Source organism: Panthera uncia (assembly GCF_023721935.1).
Source record: "Panthera uncia isolate 11264 chromosome C1 unlocalized genomic scaffold, Puncia_PCG_1.0 HiC_scaffold_4, whole genome shotgun sequence".
NCBI classification, from domain to species: domain Eukaryota; kingdom Metazoa; phylum Chordata; class Mammalia; order Carnivora; family Felidae; genus Panthera; species Panthera uncia.
The window spans coordinates 43,976,866-43,992,705 of record NW_026057585.1 but is presented as its reverse complement, the minus strand read 5'-3'; the positions used below and the strand labels follow the sequence as shown (position 1 = coordinate 43,992,705).

The following is a 15,840-nucleotide window of genomic DNA, read 5'->3' as shown; positions in this document are numbered from 1 at the left end:
TTCAAATAGTAAAGAAAACATACCTCATTTTTTTCCTAACCAAGAAACCACGTATCCATCTTTGAACAATCAAAACTGGTGAATTATGAGACAGAATTTCATTAATTTTTGAAACAATATATTTGATATTATTAATTTCATCACCATAGGTTGATCCCTGTATAAAGAAATACATTTAATATTTATATTTCATGTAAGAATTTCCAAGGGATATTTTAAAGTTGGTAGTCTAATAATATAAACTATTAAAATGTTCACAAGTGTCTTGTAGGTGTAATAGTAAAATAATAAATACATTTTCATATCTATTTCATTAGATCATAAGATCAAGAGTTAGTAGAACAAAATAATCTTCTACACAAAATGCAAGACCCATGATGATAAATGTCTCCATTCTAGATTCTTTTTTCCAATCTGATATCATAAGTATAAAATTTTTGCTATAATCAAGTTGGTCTTTAAAAGGTGGTGGCAAGAATAGGTAGTCAATGAAAGTCTAAAACTATTCTGTGGATTCACATAGGAAACTGACAAATGTTGGATTCACAGAATAATTTACAGTACTTCAAAATTTAGTTGCAGCTTAACTAGAATATTGGACACTTTTATTAGGATATAGCTCATCCCCTGAAGAAAAATATTCTATACTGTCTTTAAAGAAATTATCTTTAAGGTCTCTGTTCCTGCAAAATTTTAGATTTGGGATTATAGACTCCCTGTATCCTTATTGATCATTTGACTAGTTAGAAATAAAGCTACTTTACTTATGTCTTAAATGTAAGGATTATATACTAAAAACCTAAAACTTATATTGTTTTTAAGGCACCTACCCTGAAAATTATCAACCTAATCACTTCATGTCCCCTTTTCTGCCTATACATTCAATCAGCTATGTACTGCCAGGAAAAAAAAAGTCACAAAACGTTGCAGATTAGTGCTACTTCAAATTTATATTTACAAATATTCATTGCTACTTATCAAATGTTTTACTTGGCCCTGGCTCACTTCCATTCCCAACAGGAGATACTGCAAACATTCTGTACTCTTCTCAATACTCTTTAAGCCTTTTCCCTAGAACTCCCTAAATACCTTTCCCAGACGAAACAGGGCCATCAGGTCTGAAATCCATCAACTAACCCTCCTCCATTCCTTAAATTTAATTATACTCCCATTTATCTATATCCCTATGTATTCTGAATAGAAGTGCCTTCTACTTAGTCTTAAAACAAGAAGTATATCCCTCCCTATCCAAGACAGGCACTCCATTGCTGTTAAGTCCCATCTATCTCTGTTTCACTATTACTTATCTTCTACTGGCACAATCCCTTTACCTATTAATATGATGTAGCCTCTCCCATCTTTAAAATTGATTAATTCAAATGAACTAAAAATTAATTAAAATAAATTAAACTTTAAAATGCAACCATATAAATAATCATACACATCCCAACCCTCCATCTTTTGTATTTAAGTTTCATTAAGAGCCTAAATTCTTGGGGTGCCTGGGTAGTTTAGTTGGTTAAGTGTCCAACTTTGGCTCAGGTCATGATCTCACAGTTCATGAGTTCGAGCCCCAGGTCAGGATCTGTGGTGACAGCTCCGAGCCTGGAGCCTATCTTCGATTCTGTGTCTCTCCCTCTTTTTGCCCCTCCCCCACTCACTCTCTGTCTCTCTGTCTCTCAAAAATAAATATTTAAAAAATATATTAAAAAAGCCTAAATTCTTGGATCAGAATTCCATATTTGCTGTACCTACCTTCTCCTTTCTTGTACCTCAATCTACTGGATTTTACCTCTCCCAATGCACCCGATACTTTTCTTACATTGATTGGATATTCCTCCTTGAAACACTACCCTTGGCTTCTATACAACACTCTTCTTAGTTTTCGTAGAACTCTGTTTACTTTGGACTTTTTAAAGACCTATCCATTCATTGGTCTAATGTCACATTGAAAAGATTCTCTCATTGTGTTTTCTCGAGTGAACACACTCTCTAGATGGTCGTATCTAATTCATAGCTTCAATATATATCTATGTGCTAATGACTTTCAGATTTCTAGCTCTAGGACTGAACTGTCTACAGAGCTATAGAACAATATGATCAAACTGATATCCAGTTAAATTCAGCTTTCCCAAACATGAATTTTCCTTTTTGAACTGCCTTCTTATATGTTTTTAGTAAATGGCACTAGTGCCCATAGTTACCTAACTCAGAAAGCCTGGAACTACCCTAAGCTCTCTTTTCTCTTATGCTTCTTTATACCCAAATGCTGCTAGAGCCCATATATTCAACATCCCAATATCTGACTTCTCCCTTTTCTTCTAATCTCTGCCATTGCTTTATTTCATGTCTTTATCACTTAACTTACTAAAAATGTCTTGACATCTGAAATAATCCCCATTCCCCCACTCTCTTTGAACCACAATAAGCACTATTGCTAGAGTGAACTTTCTGAAATGCAAATCTGATCATTTGGCATGCTTGCTTCATATATTTCACTGGCATCACTGAAAGCACACAAAATCCTTGATTTAGTATCTTCTCACCTCAATCTCACCTCCCTTCGCCATACATAAGATACCTTCCAAAATGGCAATATCCAACCACTTATACCCCTGAAAATTACATAATAATCAAACCTCAATGCTTTTTACAGGTACCATTCCAGTTTCTTGACTGCCTTTCTCAATTACTTGTCTCACTATCTTAGTCTTTTGGAGATTCAATTCTTTCCTCCAAAAAGACTTTATTGACATTGATCTGAGTTCAATATCCTTCTATAATATTATCTTGTGCAGCAACTCATTTGTCACACTTGACAATGTTGAATTTTACCTGAGCCCTGTGATCCTAGAAAACAGAAAAGGTTAAGGAATTTCCTCACCCAGTCCTTTCAGAAAATGGTTTACTCCAAAAAAGCACCCTTCCCCCATATTATTACTTAGATAGCATCCATGGATGCCCCTCTAGAGTACCTATGACACGGCCCTGACACAGACTCTCTAAATTCTCACTTGCCTTTTAATGATTAAACTACTTTGTCCCCACTAACCAATCTTTGGCTAAGATCCTCTCTGTCCCCTAGGTTTCTGAACTTTGCCCACCTTCAGCCTGAACAACCACATAACCCTCTCTTAACAGCTCTTCCTGAAATAGGCAACTCTCAAGGTAAAACATTCTTTGATTTACAGTCAGATCATGCCACTCTCCTTCATCCTACTTATCCACACCAGTTCTTTCCAGTCTTATTTATTCCTCCCAATAAAAGAAAAAACCTTTGTTGATTAGCCTTAAAGACGTTTGCAGATCACTGATCAACTAGAGTATTCCCCCTATTGCACCAGCCCCTTTCCCTCCCTTGCAATAATCCTTTTGAATAAAGTCTCTCCTAAGTCCTGATTTGTTTTTTATTGATGAGTTTATGCTACACACAATTACTGATCTTCCCCACTTGCAATATAACTAAGTTTAAGAAATCTTTCTTTATCCTATATCTCTAAGATGAAGTAAACTACTAGTCCATAACTAGCATTCAATTATTGGTTGGCTATTAAATCACTATGTAATAGCAACTTATACATTGTCATATTTGTTCTCCAAGCTTAATTTGGTATTATCAACCTATTTTTGTAATTCAATTCTTATCTGGCTGCAATAACATCATATTCCTAATTTTTCTACCTTTTAAATTTTTATTTCTCAGTATGTTTGGCTGGTTTCTTTTCTTCTTCAAACTATTTAAATATTGGTATAATTTAGGCTTGCTTTTGTTTTTCACCTCTCTGCTAATTCTCCTTGAATGATCACCTTCCTTTCTACATCTTACCATCTCATATATGCTGATTATCCACATAGCTATAACCCCTATTGGGAATTACCTCTTAAATTACAAATCTATAAAATTCCAATTCTATTTCTCTACTTACATGTCAAAAACTGAAATAATTATCTCACCCATTTCAAAACATCCCCAATCCATACCTCATACTGCATTACATATATAGTCACTGAAATTATTCTTCATCTTTTCATCTAAATAATAAGCCCACATTCCTCCCTTCCCCTTACCATCTAATAAATTCACTGATTTCTATCAAAACAGTATCTCTTCAATCTGTTCCCTATAATCCATACCCTCTACTAATTTAAGAAATCGGTTGTTATAAACCAGGGCCCAGTCCTCACTGATTTCTTTATACTGAATTTGCCTCCACTCCAAAATTACAGAATACATGATGATTTTTCTAGTATGAAAATTGGATCATGCTAAATTGTTAAATATTTCCCCAAGATCTTACAAGATAAAGCCATCTCCCTAGTATTACACATTACACTCTTTGTTATAATATTCCTGTTTTTGTAACCATATGCCCAACTATGTCTTCTAAACTATAAGAACACTAAGTTACTTGTTGTCAGTTGATTATGCCAAGCTCTAGCCTCACCTCTGTGCCTTTGCAAATGTTTTTCACTTTGCTTCACATGCTCTACACTTGCCAACACCTCAACTTGCCTAATGATATATTAAAACATCTCATCTGAAGTAGACTTTTGCTTTTTCCTTCTTCCATGACTAGAGAGCTGAACTTCAACAATTTTTAAAGAAAATACATGTTGTTCTTTCCCAACTTTGCTCCATATTAAGATTCATGACTATATATATATATATATATAGAGAGAGAGAGAGAGAGAGAGAGAGAAAGAGAGAGAGAGAGATCTTTGATTATTGCTTCTCATTTTGCTTTATTTTCTCTACTAAAATTCCTATTTATGTGTAATAGATATCCTGGAACTTACCTCCATGGTTTATATTTTTTTCTCATCATTTTCATGTATATATTCTCAACTTGTTAAAGCTATTCTGTCAAAGGTCATCTTTCTCCTACTGAGTTTACTATTAGCTTGTCAACTACTTCAGTTAAGTTATGTGGCTGAGACTCAGCTCCTTTCTGAAGCTCCTGACTGCCCTATCACAAAGGACTCCTACCTCATTATCAGTGTACTATTCATTGTAACCCTTCCTGTTAAAGAGAAAACCACAGGCTCAAGATAGAGTCACTTGTGCCAAGCCAAGTTACCAAACTAGGGCTTAATACCTAATCTAATTATAGTCTTGGCCTCCCCCAGAAATGTAGACTTAACCAATCAGGAATTTTCTGGTCAGCACCAATGAGGTAATCTGTCACATGGGCCCTCTCCATATCCCAAAGGAAGATGAGGTAAATCTACCTAATAAGACCCGCTGCCTGCTCTTCTACCTATGGAATGGTGATCTTACCTGGAACAATGTTTTCTCTTTGCTAATAACTTCTTTGCCCCACATTCCTTCATATAAAAACCTTCCATTTTGTTCAACTCCTCTTTGGAGCTCCTCCATACCTGCTAAATGGGATGCTGCCCACTTAGGAAAGCCGATTAGATCTTCAAATACACTCAGTTGAATTTTGTCTTTTAACAAGCCTCTACATGAAATTTATTCTGTGACTTGTAACAGTGGATCCTATCTGCCACTGTTCCACTATTACCCTTGGCAAATACAAGGACTTACAGAATCTCCTCTACTTCACATAGTTTTCTTATATGTATGAAGAATGGCATAAAGCCAAGCTGAGCTAGTTTCTACCTTTGACTTGGTCTCAGTCCCATCTTCATTATACCTGAAAAACAATCTTCACTATGATTAAAAGCACGTCCATGAAGCAATCTTCTATTTAAATGTTACCCTTTGTCAGTTTCTAGAATAGATGTGATTTCCTCTAATCTTTGTTTCTTTATTCATTGCATTTGGGCTCATGGCATATGTATGAGTGTGCGGGTGTGTGCATGTGTGTGTCTTCAGGGTAGCAAAATATGCCACCCCAAAATATCACTGCAAGGGTTCAAGACATATCTCGCCAAAATGTGCCCCTGTGGTATACTGATTATTTTGAGCAGTAGGCAAATGCAGGGAGAGGCTTTGCCCAAATATCTAATTAAGGACAGATCCTTTAAAAGGCATTCAATTGCTATAAATTCACTCCCCAGGAGTTTCATCAAGAAAGGAGACAAACTCTTACCACAAGAGAGTAGATTAGGAGAAAAGAGTAGGAGAGGGTACCGCACCCAAAACCTTGTCATTAACTCCCACCTATTCTTTTAAGGATCCATTTATCTTTCCTAAAAATCATTTACTCTCTCTCAAGAGGTCTACACCTTCCCTCCCCTTTCTCTATTAAGATGGTACTGAAGCATGAAGTCTAAGCTATCTCAGGGAGTTCCTCATTTTTCCCTGGCTATCTCCCATGTATAAATGAGAGATACACATGTTAGTAAGTTTGTTTTTCTCCTTTTAACTGAATTTTATTACAAATAAAATTTGTAATTGAACTCTGCCATGGAGGTGGAGTTCATAAGTAACAAGGGAATTTAGATGACTAGGCTTAAAAGTGGTCCTGGTCAGATGCTATAGTTGTCACCGGCAGAGAACCATTAAGCTCACACTATAGTTTACAGCACAGTTCCACTTCCTGCCAAAGCATGAATAATTCTTTCTCTTTAAAGAGATAAAGTGGGCAGGGTTAGTGTCCTTGCCAGAGAACAAAGAGCCTCTAGACAATAAACTTTCTGATGTTCTAAAACAATTCTCTTATAAAATGCCAATGAAGATATCACTGCAAACTTGTACAAATGCCATAAGCCATTTGGTATCTGAGGACAAATGGACATATCCTGTTTCTAAGGGAGTGTAATGCATCTCCTTCACTAGAGGACTGATGGCTCTAGAGGAAAAACTGTTTGGGTTTAAATTCCATTTCTACCTCTTACTGGGGTAAGTAACCTGTCTCACCTGTTCATCATCTTTAAAATAAAGACAAGGATGGTACTACCTCATTGGGTTCTTGTGAAGGAATATTTGTAGAGCACTTAAAACAAAGGCTCAAACATTTCAAGCATCCAAACAATGTTACCCGCCAAGAGTTTTACAGTCATACTTAAAGTGATATAGTGTTTTAGAGTTCACAAAGGATTTCTATACACCTTATTTGATACACACACACACACACAAATTAGTCTAAAGGAATTTACTAAGCAATTTATCCAAACTAACACAATGAAAAATTATAAAATCAATAAATTAACTATGAAAGACAATGAGCACTAATATTTTCAATCTAATAAAGGGAATTAAAGTATTACAGTAAAAGTTTGGCAAAGAGCAACATATGCCTAGGCAAAAAAAAAAAAAAAATCAACAATCAAGAAAACAGATGGTACAATAATGAAATATCAATACTCCACAGCTTGCTATTGTAAACCTGGGATGAAAATGTTGCTAACTCTGGTATAAACCATAATGAAGCATTTCAAAAGAAGAGTAAGGACTTTTATATGACTCACATGGAAAAGAGTACTTTGTGTTCTAACAGGAAGAGTAGTTTAAAAAATAAATTCCAAAATTATATTCTATTCCTTTATAATTATACAAAAAATAATACCAATTATTTTGATATTCTAAATATATTCAGGTTTACTTAAATTTGTTTTTTTATCCTATTCCCATATTTTTATTTATTCTATATGTATCTGATCCCCAAGGTCTATCTTTTTTTATTCCATTTGTGATTTTTCCCATCAGAATTTCCTAATTTGGCACATACTTTCCCAACATATTTGAAAAATGTAAATCATACTAATCCCACAAGTATTTATTGTAAAAAGAACAAACCCACACAGTTTTTATCTTTTTACTCCATAAAAAATCATATCATGATGGGCTTTGGGAGTAATGGTGGGGCTCAGACCCAATGCCAAGAAAGAATCCTTGAAGACACACATCTTTGGGGCAAAAAGGTGATTTTATTAAAGCACATGACCTGTGGGCAGGAAGAGCTACACTGGGGTTGTGAAGAGTGACTGCTTATATACTGTAGAGTTGAGGTAGAGTCAAGAAGTTTCTCAAAGGGATTTCCATATGCTAAAGATTTACAGATTACTAGAGGCCTAGTTATTGTCAAGCTAAGGCTATTTTTCCCTCTAGCAAAATATTAACATGAAGATAGTAGGGAGTTCCTGGAGACTAGGCTATTGAGATATTTGTAAACTGATGGAGACTTTATCAGTTTAACCATTTGTTTTCCTCTCTCCTTTGTTCTTGGGCAGCTGGGAGTGCCTGAGGAATATCACACATATCCCAGCTGGGGATGGGGGGTGGTTTGCGGGTGTCAGCTTGCCTTATGCTCCCTCATCATATCATACACATGATACACTCACTTTAATAATCACATGAAAATGGAAATCTAGTGTGAAACTCTTCACACTAAGATTTTTATTATTTTAAATCAGTATTTCTTAGGATTACTTGGTAAACATTTTAGAAACACTCTTCAAATAACATTTAGAATCATAATAACGGTGTAGAAATTTCAGGGAAGAAGAAAAGCAAATAGAAAAAAAAAACCTACTAAATTTCCACCAAATTAACTATTATCAGTTTTTAAATATTCATTTCCAAATACTTTCCAACTCTAACTTATCTTTTCATTTATCGAACAGACTGTTTTACAGAGAAATAAAAACTTTTAATTTTATCATTTTTTCCTTTTTAAAGATTATGCTTTTTGTGTCAGGTCTCAGAATGCTTTTCCTATTCATAGATCCCCAAAATTTCCTTAATTTTTTTTCTTCCTAGAAGTTTCATAGTTTTACGTTGTACATTTAACTCCCTGATCCATTTTGAGTTCATTTTTGTATGAAGTGTGAAACTTAGGTTGAGGCTTGTGTTGCGTGTGTGTGTGTGTGTGTGTGTGTGTGTGTATACCCAATTACTCCAGCAACGTCTATTGAAAGGTTATATTTTGTCCATCAAATTACTTATACATTTGTCAAAATTTGGCTAAACATATTGTATGAACCTATTTTTAGGTTTTCTGATCTGTCCCATTGATCTATGCCTCACCAATACCACACAATCTTAGTTACTGTAGCTAAGCTAAGTTACTCTAGTTTCCACCCCTGGAATAAGCACCATTTGCTCATAGAATACAGTTATTTTCATACATTGCTGAATTCTATTTGCTAACATTTTGTTAAAGATTTTTATGCTTCTTTTCATGAGGAATACTGACTGATCTGCAATTTTCTTGGTTTTGGTATCAAGCTACTATTAACTTTACAAAATAAATGGCAAAGTGTTTTTTTATTTTCTAGAAGAAACAGAATAAAATATTAAATGTTTGGAAGAATTCTCCAGTGAAATTATCTGGGATTGAAGATCTCTTTTTCTTTTTCCTTTCTTTTTTTTTTTTTTTGAGTTTTAAAGTTATGAACTCAATTTCCTTCATAGAGGACTATTCAAAATTATCTATTTCATAATGGATGAGTTCTGTTTTTTGTTTTTTGGCATAAAATGGTTTATTCATCTAAACTGTCAAGTTTGTGTGTATAGATAGTGTTTTTGTAGTATTCTCTTCTTTTGATGTCTGCAAGGTCTGTAGTGATATCCCTTGTTTTGTTCCTGACGTTGGTAGTTTGTGTCTTCTCTCTTTTCTTCTATGTCAGTCTTGCCAGAGGTTTGTCAATTTTATTGATATTTCAAAGAATCAGATCTTTGTTTTACTTTTTTTTTTTTTTTTTTTTTTTGGTTTTTTAGTTCACTGACATCTGTTCCTCTCTATATCACTTCCTTCCTTTTGCTTACTTTGGGTTTATTTTACTTTTGTTTTTCCAGGTTCTTGAGGAGGGGATCTTAGACTATTGAGTTGAGGATTTTCCTTTTGTCCCAATATGCATTTAGAGCTAAAAAGTTCCCTCTCAGCGTTGCTTTAGCTGTGTCCCACAAATTTTGGTAGATTGTATTTTTAACTTTTTTTTTTCTCTTGAGACTGTATTTTGAACTATAGATTCATTAGAAGTGTGCTGCTTAGTTTCCAACTGTTTGAGGATTTTCCTCTTATCTTTCTATAATCAGAGAACACACCCTGTATGATTTTAATTCTTTTAAATTTGTTGAGGTTTGCTCCATGAAACAGGAAAAGACCTACATATGATTGGACACACAAAAAGTATGTCTATCCTGCTACTGCTGTGTGGAATGTTCTATAAATGTCAGTTAGATTGTGTTAGTTGATGGGATTGTGGAGTTTTCCAAGATCTAGTTGCTCTAATTGTTGACAGAGGAATTTTGATGTCCCCAAATATAATCATGTATTTATCTATTTCTCATTTCACTTTTATCAATTTTTGTTTCACAAATTTGTACTTCCGTTGTTAAGGTTACTGTCTTCTTGCTGGTTTGCACTTTTTATCATTATATAATGTCCTTGACTATGATAACTGTCTTTGCTCTTAAGATTAATTTATCCGATATTAAGATAGCCAGTCAGTCCTATTTTACTTTGGTTACCTTTGGTATGATAAATCTTTCTCCATTCTTTTATTTTCAATGTGCCTACATCATTATATTTTAAATTTCTTGTAGACAACATGCAGTTGGGTCATATTTCTAAATCAACTTTGCTAATATCGGTCTTTTAATTAGTGCATTTAGGCCATTTAAGTTTAATACACATTTTAATGTAATTACTGATAGAATAGGACTTAAGTCTGGCATTTTATTTTATATCAGTTTGTGTTTTCTGTTTGTTTTCTCCATTTTTTTATCTCTTTTCTTATTCTTACTTTCCTACTAAAGAATTTGAGAACTCCTTTTATATGTATCTAGTGTTTTTTGTGCAATTTTTTTTTTTTTTAAGAGAGAGAGCATGAGCCAGAGAGAGTGGCAAAAGGAGAGACAGAATCTTAAGCAGGCTCCACATCCAGCATGGAGCCTGGGGGGTGGATTGGGGGGCGGGCAGTGCTTGATCCCTTGACTATGAAATCATGACTTAAGCCAAAATCAAGAGCCAATCAACTGAGCCACCCAGGAGCATCTGTGCATTCTTTTTTAGAGCTTTCTTATACACACACGTACATACACACACACAATCACAGTCAAATGATGTCAACAATTTACCTGTTCAAGTGAGGTATAGAAGCTGTACCTTCCTTTACAGCTCTCCCTTTTTAACAATTTTCTTTCTAAGTTTTTTAATGTTTATTTATTTTGAGAGAGAGAGAGAGAGAGAGAGAGAGAGTGAAGAGTGAGAGTGTGTGGGGGAGGGGGGCGGGCAGAGAGAGAGGATGACAGAGAATCCAAAGCAGGATCTGCACTGCCAGTGCAGAGCCCAACTAGGGGCTGGAACTTGAAATCTCAAGATCATGACCTAAGCCGAAGTCGAGTGCTTAATCAACTGAGCCATCGAGGCACCCGTCCCCTTTTAAAAATTTTCTAAAGTATTTCCTATACATATATTTAGAATATTAGACAGTGTTATGATTTATTAGATATATGATTTGCCAATATATTCTCCAATTTTGTCAATTGCCTTTCATTTTGTTGATAGTTTCCTTTGCTATGCAGAAGCTTTTTAGTTTGATGAAGTCACACTTACTTGCTTTTGCTTTTATTACCTTTACTTTTGGTGTCAAATCCCAAAAAAAAAAAAAAAATCACTGCCAAGACTGATTTCAAGGAGCTCATTTCCTGTTTTTTTTTTTCCAGTTTTATGGTTTCAGAGCTTAGTTTCAAGTTTTTAATCAATTTTAAGTTAATTTTGTGTATGGTACATATAAGGGTCCAGTTTTTCCCAAGACTATTAAAATGAAGAGACTGTCCCCTTTCCATGTTGTATATTCTTGGTTCCATTGTTGTAAATTAATTGACCATATATTCATTGGTGTACTCCTGGACTCTATATGGTTTCACTAATTTGTGTGTCTGTTTTTATTCCAATACCATACTATTTTGATTACTATACCTTTGTAATATAGTTTGAAATCAAGAGACATGATGCTTCCAGCTGTGATCTTCTTTCTCAATATTGTTTTTGACATTTGGGTTCTTGTAAGGTCCTATATGATTTTTTTTCAATTTTTGTGAAAAACGTCATTGGAATTTTGATAGAGGTTGCACTGAATATGAAGAATGTTTTGGGTAGTATGGACATTTCAACAATAATTCTTCCAATTGATGAACATCAATTATCTTTCATCTATTTGTGTCATCTCCAATTTGTTTCATCCATGGCTTATAGTTTTCAAAGTACAGGTTTTTCACATTGTTAAATTAAATTTATTCCTAGGTATTTCATCCTTTTTGATGCAACTGTAAATAGAATTGTTTTCTTAATTTCTATTTCTGATAGTTTATTGTGGTTTACAGAAATGCAAATGATTTTTGTATATTTATCTTGTATCCAACTTTAGTAAACTCACTTATTACTTATTAGCTCTAAGAGTTTTGGTGGAGTCCTTAAGGTTTTCTATATACATCATGCCTTCTGCAGTCAGTTTTACCATTTCCTTTCTGATTTGTATGACTTTTATTTATTTTTCTTGCCTAATTGGTCTGACTAGGATTTCCAATACTATGGTAAATAAAATTAGTAAGAGTGTGTACTCTTGACTTGTTCTTGATCTAAAGGAAAACATTTTAGCTTTTCATTGTTGAGTCAGATGTTAACTTATTACATGTTGGCTTGCCATATATCGCCTTTATTATGTTGAGGTATGCGCCCCTTGTGTGCCAAATTCTACATTAAGGCTAATATAAAGTTTTTTGCTTTATTCTACTTAATATATATTGGCTTGCATTTTACTTTTACTTTTTCTATATTATCTCAATTTTTGGACTTGATCTTACTATAGCCACATTGATTTTGGTTTTTACACATAATAAATTTATAATTATTTTATTTACTTACAATCACACCACATTTGTAAATATAAATATATAGCAATTTTTATAAATATACTCTTACTTTTGACACTGTTATGATTTTTTTGTATGTCATATAGGCTATATTTTTATTTTTTTATTTAAAAAATATAAATTTTACAAACATTATTTAATCTACATGATTTATTAAGTCAAGCATAAATGCACTGTTAAAATTTATTTGGTTGTTATATTTAGGCATTTTTATTTTTCTTTTAATACTTACGGTAGAATTAAGAGTAAAAATGCATGCTAAATAATTGATCTAAAAATCTCTACCTTAAAGTAGAAGCTAAGATGACAGAGTAGTAGGAGGATCCTAGACTTGTCTCATTCCTCCAACACAGTTAGGTAAATATCATATCATTGTGAGTACCCAAAAAATCAATCTGAGAACTGACACAACAAACTGCACAACTAGAGAGAGAGAAGAGGCCACATCGTGGAAGGCAGGAGTTGCAAAGACATGATTTAGGGGACAAAAAGATTGTGGGTGCTGCTGAGGGGATGAAGCCCTGGTCATGGAGAGAGGTAAGAGAGAGAGTAAAGCACACAGGGGATCACACACACAAAACACCTTCCCAAAGCCACTGACTGGGAAACCGAGAGGGCCTGATTTTCCTGAGTTTTTATAACCAGCAGGGCTCAAAGACTGGAGTTTTAGAGTTCAGACACAGGGGTTGGCTGGGTGTGGATCCCTGAGGGCACTGCAGTGCTCCTGTTGAGGAGGGCAGATAGTCTGGGGGCAGATGGTGCAATCTGAGGACCCCCTGGGACCCATTGGGAGAGACATTCCCCCCTTCTTGGAGTGCATCTGAAAGAGGTGGCATTGACTCTCTGGGGGAAGGAGAGGGAGGGTGCCATTTCCCCTGCCTGACCTTCAGCATAGGCACAGAAACACCTGCTAAGGGTGGCTAATCTGGACACTGTCTTTTTGCTGCACTTTACTCCAAATTACATGCCCCTGTGCTTTGGTAAGACTGCCTTTCTGGGATGATCCTGCATCAGTCCCAGCACATTGAGACCCTCTTCCAGAGGACCAGCATGAGTCTCTGCCACACCAGGTCCTTAAAGATTGGAATTTTAAACCTCAGCCAGCCTGGCTGGGATAGAGCCCAAGGTGCACTGCGCTGCTGGCTAGGCAGGTAGCCTAGACACAGTGTGAAGGCAATAATCTGAGGGAGACCTGAGTGGCCAGAGGGGGAGACTGTTCTTCTGGGAAGGCTACTTAGATAGGGCTGGGTGCAAACTCCCCTCTCTGTGGACTAGGGAGTAGGCTGGTCCCATTTCATACCCCCCTCCCCCATCTCCCAGCATAAACTAACTTCAGTAAGCAGCACAGTGCCAACACTGGCAGCCTAAACTACTTACACCAAGCCTTGTCCCCCTGGGCTCTACTGGTGCTGCTCTTCTCCAGCAGGTGTCCTGAGAATTAGAGCAGTGGGTCATTCGCCCAGAAGACCAGCACAAATCCCCCACATGCACCATGTCTACTGACCATAGAGTTCTACAAAGCTTCAGCTCTACTAGAAATAGCATCAGGTCTCTTTTACCAAGCAAAATGGAGCACACCTAGTTAAAACTCACCACACTCTGGCCAACATCCAAACAGTCCCCACTGCAGGCAAAAGGAAACTGCAGAGTACTGACCAAAGGAAAGAACAGCCAAAACACAACAACAGAGTACACACAGCATACACCAGAGACACTTCCAGAAGCACCAGGCCCTGGACAGTATAAGATCTCTTCTTCATAAAGCCATTACTCTCAGGAGCATGAAACATAACAGGCTTTCCTAACACCGAGAAAACAGAGACCTAGACAAAATCCAAGATGGAGGAATTCATCCCAAAAGAAAGAACAAGAAAAGGTCACAGCCAGGGATCAAATCAAAACAGATATAACTAATATGCCTGATCCACAATGTAAAGCCACACTCATAAGGATACAAACTATGCTTGAGAAAAGCATAGAAGACACTAGGAAGTCCCTTACCACAGAGATAAAAGACCTAAAAATTAGTCATGCCAAAATGAAAAATGCAATAACTGAGATTTGAAACCAACTGGATGTAATTAACACAAGAATGGAAGAAGCAAAGAATAAGCAATAGAGAAGACAGAATTGTGGAAAACAATGAAGCTTAAGAGAAGAGGGAAAAAAAAATCTTGAATCACAAATGTAGACACAGGGAACTCAGTGACTCCATAAACCATTATATCATTCATATCATAGGTGTCCCAGAAGAAGAAGAGAGGGAAAAGAGGCAGAAGGTTTATTTGAGGAAACTAGAGCTGAAAATTTCCATAATCTGGAAAAGGAAGGAGATATCAAAATCCAGGAAGTACAGAGAACTCACATCAAAGTCAACAAAAGCAGGCCAACCTAAGACATACTGTAGTTAAATTTGCAAAATATAGTGATAAAGAAAAAATTCCTAAAATCAGCAAGACAAAAGAAGTCCTTAACTTATAAGGGAAGACAAATAAGGTTAGCAGCAGATTGCTCCACAGAAACCTGGCAGGCCAGAAGGGAGTGGCATGATATATTCAATGTGCTGAATGGGGAAAATCTGCAGCCAAAAATACTCTATCCAGCACAGTTATCATTCAGAATAGCAAAGAGAAAGTTTCATGACAAACAAAACTAAAGGAGTTTGTGGCCACTAAACCAGCTTTGCAAAAAGGGACCCTTTGAGTGGGAAATAAAGACCAAAAGCAACAAAGACTAGAAAGTAACAGAGAAAAAGTCCAGAAACAACAATAAAGCAAGTTAATACAATGACACTAAATTCATATCTACCAATAATTACTCTAAATGTAAATGGACTAAATGCTCCAATCAAAAGACATAGGACGTCAGAATGGATTAAAAAAAATAAGACCCATCTATATGCTGCATTCAACAAATTCATTTTGCACCAAATAAAACTGCAGATTTTTTTTCTTTTTCTTTTTCACCTTCAGATTGAGAGTGAGAGGACAGAGAAATATTTTACCATGCAAATAGATGTCAGTAGAAAGCTGGAGTGACAATACTTACATCAG

The 15,840-nt window shown here is 35.5% G+C and overlaps 1 protein-coding gene across 1 annotated transcript in view; it reads right to left on the bottom strand.

Moving 5' to 3' along the window:
• LRRIQ3 (leucine rich repeats and IQ motif containing 3) overlaps positions 1 to 15,840 on the bottom strand; it is a 206,487-nt gene that overhangs the window by 144,961 nt on the left and 45,686 nt on the right. The window contains exon 4 of the mRNA XM_049618866.1: positions 24 to 157. Within this exon, the coding sequence (XP_049474823.1) occupies positions 24 to 157 (134 nt within the window). The remainder of the gene's footprint in view (positions 1 to 23; positions 158 to 15,840) is intronic.